The sequence below is a fragment of the Seriola aureovittata genome, chromosome 15 (assembly GCF_021018895.1).
Source record: "Seriola aureovittata isolate HTS-2021-v1 ecotype China chromosome 15, ASM2101889v1, whole genome shotgun sequence".
Classification (NCBI taxonomy): domain Eukaryota; kingdom Metazoa; phylum Chordata; class Actinopteri; order Carangiformes; family Carangidae; genus Seriola; species Seriola aureovittata.
The window spans coordinates 17,329,267-17,340,309 of record NC_079378.1 but is presented as its reverse complement, the minus strand read 5'-3'; the positions used below and the strand labels follow the sequence as shown (position 1 = coordinate 17,340,309).

The 11,043-nt window shown below is 35.8% G+C and overlaps 1 protein-coding gene across 3 annotated transcripts; it reads right to left on the bottom strand.

Moving 5' to 3' along the window:
• Positions 1 to 35: 35 nt before the first annotated feature.
• LOC130182630 (uncharacterized) lies at positions 36 to 4,287 on the bottom strand. Of its 3 annotated transcripts, none has more exons than XM_056397690.1 (5): positions 2,493 to 4,287; positions 1,303 to 1,458; positions 1,074 to 1,175; positions 591 to 773; positions 36 to 471 (listed from the first exon to the last, which is right to left on the bottom strand). In XM_056397690.1, exons 2-5 carry the CDS (start codon positions 1,456 to 1,458, stop codon positions 283 to 285), a joined length of 630 nt encoding a protein of 209 aa, XP_056253665.1. In that variant the 5' UTR covers positions 2,493 to 4,287; the 3' UTR covers positions 36 to 282. The 3 variants fall into 3 exon arrangements, with proteins under 3 accessions (XP_056253665.1, XP_056253664.1, XP_056253663.1); XM_056397689.1 differs by lacking the exon at positions 2,493 to 4,287 and adding an exon at positions 1,700 to 1,761; XM_056397688.1 differs by lacking the exon at positions 2,493 to 4,287 and having other exon boundaries at positions 1,303 to 2,047.
• Between the last annotated feature and the right edge of the window lie 6,756 nt (positions 4,288 to 11,043).

The following is an 11,043-nucleotide window of genomic DNA, read 5'->3' as shown; positions in this document are numbered from 1 at the left end:
GCTTATTGCTAACTTACAGTTAGAGGTGAGACAGAAACTATGGGAAATACCCAAGAAAACCCTTAAATATACTGGAATACATTATGTATAAAAAGCAAACTTGCTCAAATAAGAGATCCACATAAAGTGCTGACAGCACCACTAAAGCCTGATTAATGTTATCAATGTTATTGCAAGTTTCCGTTAGGTGCTTATTTTCAGTTCAGCTTTTTCTTCCTCTTGTGTGTTTGTGTGCATGCATGTGCTGTCAGGGTCACAGAGCACTTTTTCAGTATTGAGTCATCAGTGTGATTTGTTAGACAGTAGGAGGAAGTCTCTTGCCAGCTTGGTGAGGTAAAGGTCTAGATCCCTCAGAATGATGTAACCCTCCACTCTGCGGTCCCATACTGTTTTGGAGCTGGTTTCTGGGATCAAGGGCGTCCCTACCGGAGCAGAGGTCGGCTTCGTCCAGGACCTCTTCATGTAACTCATCTGGTGTAGAAAGCAAAACAAATTTTTTTTATCAGGCTAGTCTTGGTGTCACTTCCTCCTAAGTCTTCGTGTGAGCTATAAAGGAGACAGAATGTACGTGGATTTTAGACCGTGGATACCTGACTGCTGACTTGGTTCATCAGGTCCCTCAGATCCAGCTGAATGTGGTTTATGCTCCGAGTTAAAGCGGTGCGGGCTGCACTCTGCTCTTTCTCCTCCCTCTCCAACTCTTTTCTCTTCCAATCCAGCATATTCCAGTAGGCCTGCATGTCCCAGAAAGCAGCATACAGTCGTTCCCAGTCCTGAACACATAATAAGAGACAATCAATTGATTGCATAATGAAAATGTTACTCAACACCCCTTTCTATGTTTGATATTCTAAAAGGGGAATTCCGCTCAAATTTTTACAAGTTTTTTACAGGTAGGTTTTACATTCTGCAATAGAAAACATTCGGCTGGTTTTTTCTCTCCAAAATGGAAAACAATTCTTAAATGTACAATGGAAGAAATTTTCAGAAAACTTTTAAGAATGTGTTTTGCAGAATAAAAACCAGAATGTGATTCTCTACGAGATTGTTTTTAAACACAGGCAGATACAGACCGTCAGCTTCAGCCAGCTGTAGAAATCCGTAGAAAGTGATGGCAGGTCCTTCAACTGTCGGCCTCTGTCCTCAAAATCCTTATTGCCCAACAGCTGCTCCTTCTATCAAAGTAAACATAGTTATGATCAAAGAGCTGTAGTTTGGAAAAGTTAATGTTGGATGTGTACAAAGTTGGCCAGGAGTGTGGTGGGCAGTCAGGGGAGTGGGGAGTTTTTATCCAGTACTCACATATTTCTTCAGCAGCTGCTGGACACGAGTTCGGCTGGACCTCGTGAGACGAAACGAGTTCTTAAATTCATTGTTGTGGGAGACTGGGGACGGAGCAGAGTCCACACAGTTCAGAATGCAGCAAAGGAGGATGAGAGCCCGCCACCAAACAGTCATCTGAAACAAGCACATGCTGTTACATTAAATCAGTGCTGTCAAAACATCAATTTGCACATCTCCTTTTCAGGTATAAACCGGCTGAGATATATTACTTTTGTGTACAACACAAAAAAAAAAAAAAAGGTGCCCTGCACTTCCAACACAAACTACATTGATTCTCTTTATGGGAACATAACAATAATTTTCCATATGTATCTGAAAAGGAAGTCCATAAATATTTCTGAGAGAAAATCCATACCACATCCCGCAGCCCTCAACACATGGCATACATGCTGTCAGTCTTATGTAATTCAGTTACCGCTTGTCTGGTTGTCTGGTTGTACATTAATGGAAACAGAAGTGTCTTGATTCCTCTAAATAGTTTCAATGTGGAAGGAAGCATTTTTTTTTTTCCATTGTCTTCTTAGTTGTGGCCTAAAATCTCCATGCAAGGTCCTGAATCCTAATCTCTAGACTACAGATTGCAGACTTTGCCATCATACAACATCATTCACTGCTGGTCTACTGCATTGCCTGAGCACCAGAACTAGAAATCTAAAGTCTTGTCTTTTCTTTCAGGTTCCCTGGTTCTGTCAGATTCAAAAGTAAATCTTCCTTGACATTTTTACCATTTTTTTCAGTTGCATCATGTGTTGTTGGTACAACACACACTTCTTGATGAGTCAACATATTTGTCTCTCACTGAAAGCATGACAGTGTTCTCTCACGGTCTCTTGATAACAAAAGCTCACTCACTTCTACAGAATAATATAGTTATAGTTATAGAATACTACATGTCATCAAGCATACAGAAACATTGCAGCAGTTTGACAAACCTTTACTTGAAGTTTGACTGAGACACTAAATGTCTCTAACAATTTCTTCCACTAATGTGCACTGCCACTAATACACATTACATATAGTATGCTTGTGGAAGATGATGATGGTAAAAAAAAAAAAGTATATGTAAAATAATAATTCAATTCCGATGATTACCAGGATAACACACCGACAAATGCTCAAACCATCAAAGATTTTCAAGATGGACTTACCTTGGAGGTGCAGTGAACGCCACTCTGAGGAGGATACAAACATGCTTTAGTGACGCTCACAAACAGTTTATATATTTGTGATCTTTCTTTCGGTTTCTAACAGATCTGGAGTTTTTTCTTGTTTTTCCTCTCTCTCTCTCTCTCTTACTCACTCTGTTTCAGCATCTTGTGGTCACCAATATGATTCAGGCAGAAGTGAGGAAATTGTCCTGTAAGAAACCTAATATAGCATTAGGTTGTCCTCCCTTTAGCTGATGTCAGTCGTGCTACAGAGAAAATGCATCTACAACTGCTTTTTTTGTCAGTGGCATGAGTGGAATGAGTGTTTTCAGGAGAATTGATTTAAGGTTTAGGTTGTCCTGGTCGATAATACCACATTATTTTAACTCATAATAAACAGTTTCTTCTCACATTATGTGATTACGTCCCTGTGGCTTTAAGTACAGAGTATGACTGTGTATTCAAGATGCATCACCTCTTCAATATATTTAATATTTAACATCACACAGAAAAACTGACAGATGAGGAAAGAAAGCAAATGGGAACCTGTGTGTAAAATCTTCAGAGTGAACTATACTGTATCTCAATTTTTCTTTTAATTATTGATGTGCATGCTCATATACTGTTTTAATAACTGCCTTAATTTCATATTCTTTTTAAGGGTGACACTGGTGAATTTACAGGAATGTGAATTAATGTGCACTGTCATAGTCATTCAACCCTGACAGCGAAAGTGGCAAGCTGTTAAAAATGACTAAAATCTGAAACTTCTTTTTTTTTTTTCAAGAGGCAGCAAAGTTCAGTCTTGACTGTGCATCTTAAGGGAATATTTCATGAGTCTCATGATGCAGATGAGTAATGACCGAAGCAATTATTCAGAATCTCAAGAAAACAAAACAAAACAGAGAAAAGCACTCAAGAAAAGGCCCCTGTCGTTGACTGTCTTTATCAGAAATAAGTAATTTATCATAGTTCCTAATAGCAGGGCAAGTAGGCACACAGTTATCTGAAGTGTAAACAGGTCATTACATTTAATATTAATGCAATATTGTTTTTACTATGACAAATGAAATATTTCTTTACAGAACATTTCTTGATTTTTCTAGTTTGAAGAATGAATCCCCTGAGAGTAATTCCACAATTCAAGACAGTGACTTTTTTGTATTCTGCTGCCTTGTGTAATGCACTTTGTAACGTGGGTTTAGAAACTTGCTCTATAAGATTTCTTTTTAACGATATACAAACATTTTATAATTAAGTTTTATAATCTGCTATATTTTACTGTCTCCATTCACATCCACATATTTTTTTAGCCTCATTTCTCTGATTCACATTTTTTATTAACCCATACAGATATGTAATATATGACATATATGTCACTATATCAAGAGTTATGTTGCCATATATTTCACCTATAAGGCGATGTATTATTATCAAATATGTACATCCTCTGGATATATGAAAATATAAGTTTATAACATACATTTTTATATGTACACATATTAAAAATATCTATGTGATATTTGTTTATTTTTAGTATCTAACATTATGACAATATACCTTAAAATGTACTTATATATGTTTTTCCCAATGAACTATTATGTATTCTCATTAACATATTATTATTACTATTAATTATTCTCATTAATTTTAAACATGTCTATCTTCTCATTCCAGGAAAGAGGGCTCAGACTTTTGGACCCTAATGTATATAATACCAACGTATAGTGACAGACTTTGGGAAGGATATATATTTATGTAACATACAGTATATCTACAATATAAGCATACATACAAATATATATGTAATTGTTCCAATTTCTAATTGGTTTCATACATACACATTTTTACATGTTTTTATAGTATATGTACATATATTTCATATATGGAAATTCAGTATATATTACATTTGCATATGGGAAGATTAAAACTAGAGATACTTGGAGCCCTTATCTAAGTTTTGTCTGAATGTTTTTATTGCTTGTGTATTATTCTACTTTCTAATATCCTAATTTACCCAAATGTTTTTGTGTTTGCTTTTCTTTATCGGTGGTTTTTAATGTGATCCTTCTGTGAAGCACTTTGTAACTGTTTTGATAGTTCTCTTCAAATAAAGATGATGATGATGATGATGATGATGATGATGATGATAATGATGATGATGATGATTATTATTATTATTGTTATTATTATTATTATCATCATTATTATGTGTTTCTCTAGGTCTAGGGGCAAACCGAAGCTGAAGCTGATTACAGGAATCTGCTGAGGCTGTTTCTAATCACAGCTGCCAATGCGAAGTCATCATTATTAAGGAAATCACAAAGAGCTTTATCATAACTTTTCTTCTAGCTTACAGTACATTTGACTCATTAGTTTTATGCTGGCCCTTAAATAAAATTTTTTTTATTAAGTCTGATCGTGCAGAGAAGTATTCTTGTGTATGTAATTGAAAGTGCTATTGAAAGTATCAATTTCTTCCTCATGTGTAAGAGACAACTCTCTCTTCCAGAAAATTAGCAACCATGAAATGGTTGATGATTCTTTTGAGGTAAATTCCCAACCAATGATAAATCCATGTGCGTACAAAATTGGAAGTCACCTTACATTCAAAGGAATGACAACTGGGGGATATTCTGTCGTCATGTTGAAAATTGAACAAAATACTGCAATGATTAAAGCTTTCATTTATTGATCAGTAAGGAAATCTAGTTTGAAATATCTACAATGCCATTAAAGATATGTCTGTTTGTCTGGTGGTAGATTGTTAAGTGTACTAAATACAGGGGTGCTGATTTAACATCCCTGCATTAACCAGTAAGAGGACTGAGGAACAGTTTTTTGCAAGATCTTGTCTTTCACTTCATTCAGTTACCAGCATTTAGATACACAGATTTAGATTATCTATCATTATAATTTATGGCTTGATGATCACTGGGGCCTCTTTGGTCTGTACTTATGCAAAAACAAACTCTTCACATTTAAGAATTGTTGGATTCAACTCAAATCAAATCATTAATAAAAACTCTTCTTCTTCCTCTTTGAGCTTAATGAACTCACACCTACTCTCCCCAACTGAGTCCACACAGTAAAGAGCATGTGCATTCTCAGAGAATTTGACAGGCACATGAACATCCCTTGCCACAACTAACTGTTTAAATCACCTGTTGGGATCAGATGTGCCATCTCACACTTTCAGAATGAAGACCTAAACAGAACTTTACAAAATCCAAGAGCTAAATATTTAACATATGCAAGTATATTAAATACATATTTTATGACAACAGCAAAAAGAGCAGCTTGTCTAGTGACAGACACATTTGTTGTAATCACTATTTGAAGTTTAAAAAAAGGGTTCATTTTAGCCACGAGAGTCAGAAAACCCAAGAACACCTCAATAAGGATCAGGTTATTTCTCTGAATTCAACAGGCATGACAAAATGGTGACAAGGTGAGATTTGTTTGTGAAATTTTCTGAGAAAAGCCCTGCAATTAGTTTCAAAACAATGGTGTACTGCCCATCGGGCAAACTGGCATAAATCCCTGTGGGCCGCTGCATTGGTGGGCTGGTGGACCATCAAAAAATCCATGGAGTTTTAACTGACCCTGTCTGTCTCTTTACCGGTGTTGTGTTCCCCTGTCTGGTATGTGTTTCCCCTTACCTTCACCTGAACCTAACCTTATTCTACCACTAACTACCAAGGGGGAGGCACTACATCAACATAATTATACAGAGAGGAAAACACTATTTGAAGTAGCGCGGCAGCACAACACCGGCCCCTCTGTATGCCCGTCATTCAGTGTGCACATGAGCATGAAAGCATGCCATCTGCATGTGAGGGACTGAACTCACTATTCATAGCCAAGTTAGTTAATGTGCATTATATAACATTCAGCCCCAGTCTAAGGGGCTTAAGTCCAGGGCTGAATTTCTTTCCTGTACACTCCTGTTTCACAATATTAAAAAATTTGAATTAAAACCTTGAAAATTCCTCTTTGCTAGAAACACTGGTGGTTTCAACCTACCTCTGTGTGGTATGGTTTCACTTTGGCATGGCAGAGCTGGTTCGGCTTGGCAGCAGGAAAGTCTTAACAGTTTCTGTGTCTAAAGCACAGCTGAAGCCATAAGTTGTCAGTGTTACTGTAAATGTTTATAAGGGTTCAAAGCTCACTTTCTCTGCTGACCTATAGTCATGTAAAACTAGCCTATGATTTGCACCGTCTCTGATTTACAGTTTATTACTTATTGATGTTGTTAACCTTCTGTAACGCCAAGCCATTTACGACCAAGTGAATTCAATTAACCTACATCACATCTTACTTTTTCCTTTTCATGTTATCATTGATACAGTATTCTTGTTTATGTCAATGAAATAGACAAGTCAACTTGCCAACTTGCTATAAAAGAGCAACTGCAACACACATGATTACATGGTTGCTTGTAAGTTAATACCCCAAATCAAATGTAATCATTTGAAATAACTTTAAATCTTTATTAGAATTAAAATTGTAAGATTCAGATTCTCTCTAAACTAAAACGCTATTGAATGGACGAGGGACTCTTGTATGGTAGATATGATAGGGCTGAGAATATGGTGTAGTTGGTTAGAAAAGAGGTCACTACTACAGCTTTTCAGGACAACATGGAAAGGCTACATGGGTAAGCTCATGTTTTTTCCTTAGGCAAATGTAATATGTGTACATGTATTGAATTTCCACATATGAAATATATGCACATATATGTATATATAGCCTATGTATGTAAAAATGACATATGGAACAATTTCATATATTGACATATATACACTGTTGCCCATAAAGTTGGAATAATTTTGTTTTCAGACACAATCCTCTGTTTATTCCTATTTAAATGCATCAGTAATCACTTTGGAAGAGATTGACTACTAAAGTTTTGAGAAGATATACACTTTATCTGTCAAGAATAAATCACATTGTCACAATCATTTCATGGAAAGAGGTAAAAAATATTTCATTCCAACTTTATGAGCAACAGTGTATAGTGTATACTAGTTAATACAAACATGTATGTCTATATATGTATGCTTATATTGTAGATATAGTATGTTATGTAAATACATATCCATCCCAAAGCCTGTCAATATATGTTCATATTATATATGTAAATATAAAAAATAGACATGTATGTGTAAATTTAATAAGAAATTAATACAAAAATCCTATATAAACACATAGTATTTTGATAAGTAACATTCAAGTTAAACTTGCATTTTACTATGGGTATTTCATATATGTTATAAACTTATATTTTAATATATCCAGAGGGTGTGTATATATGTGATATTAATATATCCTCTTAAATTACAGGTAACATATATGGCAACATCACTTTTGATATAGGGGTATATTACATTTCTGTACAGGTATTGTTATCAAGGATGTTTAGGTTAAGGTCTGCTTCTGACAACCTTTAGACATCTTTCATTCATTCAGTTTGTTCTAAATTCTAAAGAGGCGACATAAATGCATTTTACAAGAGAAATCTTGAGAAAAAAATCAGATCTACTTTATAGAGATTAATTTCCCTGCACTTTGAATGCCTCACTCAAAAACTGATGAAGAATGCTTTCTTATACCATAACAGAGCTTGTTTCTCCTTTAAAAACAGAAAACCATCATACAATCCACTATCCACAGTGGATTGGGGAGATATCCTACATGCTCACTCTGCTGCCACTAGCAAGCTAAGTTTATTCATATAGCACTTTTCAGATACACTAGTCACAAAGTGCTTCACAATCAAATAAATAAAATCAAATGAAAGAATTAAAATCAAAATGCCTCAAATAAAACCAAAGGTAAAAACACCAGCTGAAATATACAAGAGGAAAGACAGATACAGGGCACAGGTTAAAAGCATAAAATACCAAATGCTAGCTCAATGCCTGTCTGAACAGATGGATTTTTAGTTGCTTTTCGAGTCCACAGAATCCAAGGATCTCAAACTTAGTGGAAGACTATTCCAGATCTTATGAGCTGTTGACTGGAAGGCGTGATCACCCCAGGTCTTAAAGCATGTTCATGGTATGCTTAAAAGACCCAGGGTAGACGACCTAAGACCTGCACTTATGGTGTGGGGGTGTAAAAGATCTGCAATAAATTCCGGGGCCTGGGCATGTAGTGCGCTAAAAGTGAGCACTAAAATTTTAAGATGGATTCTAAAATTGCCAGTGCAGAGATGTTAAAATTGGTGTTATATGTGACCATCTGTTTGATTGTGTTCAAAGCCTGGCAGCGGCACTTATCCTTAACCCACAGAACACTGTTCACCTCACTGCCATTCGATTCACCGCTGTGAGTTAAATGAAGTTGGATAGTTATCACGGATGTGAATATTTAACACGGAGTTCAAAGTGGACACACATGATAGCAGATCACAGGAGAGGTTAGCCTGAAACAATCCTCATGCCATCTCTGATCTGAGGAAACACTGGTTTCCAGTACTGTGCTCAATTGCAGTACAAACTGCAGGTAGAGACACTCTTCATCTTCCTCTGAGGGACATTACAGGTGTATTGATATTTTTGATATTTGTGAATGTTGTGTCAATGTCAATTTGTCTGTGTGAGTGTGTGATGACTGAATTGTGAGACTGAATTGTCTTGCTGTAATGTCGTTTTTGTTTTTTGTTTGTTTGAAAAAAAAAAAAAAAAGGAATGTAAAAAGAAAGGTCTTGATCTCAATGACACTATCTGAATAAGTAAAGCATAACTACTATCTAACCAATAATTCTGGATAATAATATGATGCTGTCATTAAATCTACAAAAAGAGATACTATAAAAATGAATGCAGTCAGCCACTTCTACACTTATGGTACTTTACATGAGGAAATAAGAACTTATAGAATGAGAGATGAGTAATTAACTGTGGATCAGTGGGTGAGTTACTGTTCATAAGCTCGCTTCCTCTTAGAAAGAGAAAATGCTCCTCTTGAATTGGCATGATGTGGTTAGTAGAAGGGGAAGGGTCGCATGAAGAGAAGGGCTTCCCTCATTTTCATAACCTCCTCCCCCGTATTCCCTTCATACAGTAATGTTAAATTTCCCATGTGACGTGCAGAACTCACTCTCAGTCTATTTTCAGTCTCATTCACATTTGTGGTTTCTGGCACAACTTTTAGTTTTGTTATGCATTTCCTTCCTATTTCGATGCATCCTCAATAAACAGTATCTACTCTATTCTGAAAATCAGTTCTCTTACTCAATTTATAGTAAATGAACTATCATGTGAATCGTGTGTTTATGACTAAGCTGTCTCTGAGCCATTTAGGTATTTTCATATAGAGCTAATCAAAGACCTATACCCTAATTTTAAAAAGCTTAAAAGGCACCGACTGCAATATTAAATTTTTTTCACATAATACACATCTATATATATATATATTTTTTTTTTTAACATATAGAATAAGCTGTAGACTGTGATAACATCAGAGGTCATGGCAGGTCTAAAGAGATGCAGCACACATGAGATAAACAAGTTATTGCTGTTTATCACCTGGCTAACACTGCACCAAGTTGTTTGCTTGAAAGCACTGACACAGCAGGAACATCTTGATGTGCAGAAGAACAAAAGACAGCTGCACAAAGTGTAGTTGTGACAACAACACATTTCTGACCTGGCTCATGCAGTTGACCTGGTATAAACACCCCAGGCTTTCTATTTAGTTTGGATCACTTCTAGAAAAGAAAGGGTACGTGTGCTTTAGAGGGGGACACTGCTGACCAAGACCTCAGCCTGCTATACAGCCTCACAGTGGGGAAGTTCAAATGTGTTAGTTCTCTATTACATGTTGAGACATTATCCATACACTTGGCTTTTTCTTCATTATCTATGTTTTTCTGAATACCAAGTGTTATGCTTTCTTTCTTTCTTTTTTCTTTTGCTTTCTGTCTTTTTTTCTTTCTTTGTCACTTTCATCTCTAAGATTTAGTTTATTTTAAAGATAAAATGCCTGCTACATATTAATTTACATAAGGGCCATAAGGCTCTGTAAGTTCTCTTAAAGTACTGGATATTACTGGATAATAATATCCAAAAGTGGAAGAGTTTAATAAGAACTATAACATTCCAGTTAGGGGAAACCACCAGGGGCGGTCAACTTGAAAAACTGGCATTTACCTGTCAAATGAAAGAGAGATCAAAAGTTATACAGAGGCGAGGGACTCTCCTCTCTAAAGCTCAGGGTCGCCATTTATTGTAAGAGCCAATCAAAGTAAGGTTGATAGTTTTGGACTCTGAAGAAAACTAATTCTGTCAAGACATTACAATAAGTGAGATAAAATGTTAATTGAGAAATTACAGCCAACTATGAGCAAAGAGAACGTATTTTTCTAACCTGTATAGTACGTGACGAGTCATCGTTCAAAGGCAGGTTTCCGTTTCTGCAAAAAGTCTGATCAAATGTTTTTTAAATGTATAGGCCTACATAACTCTAAATTATCATCATTGTAAATAGGAAGTCGTCATCACTAACCATACAGTTAAATAAAGCCAAAAATTGATATTTAGAG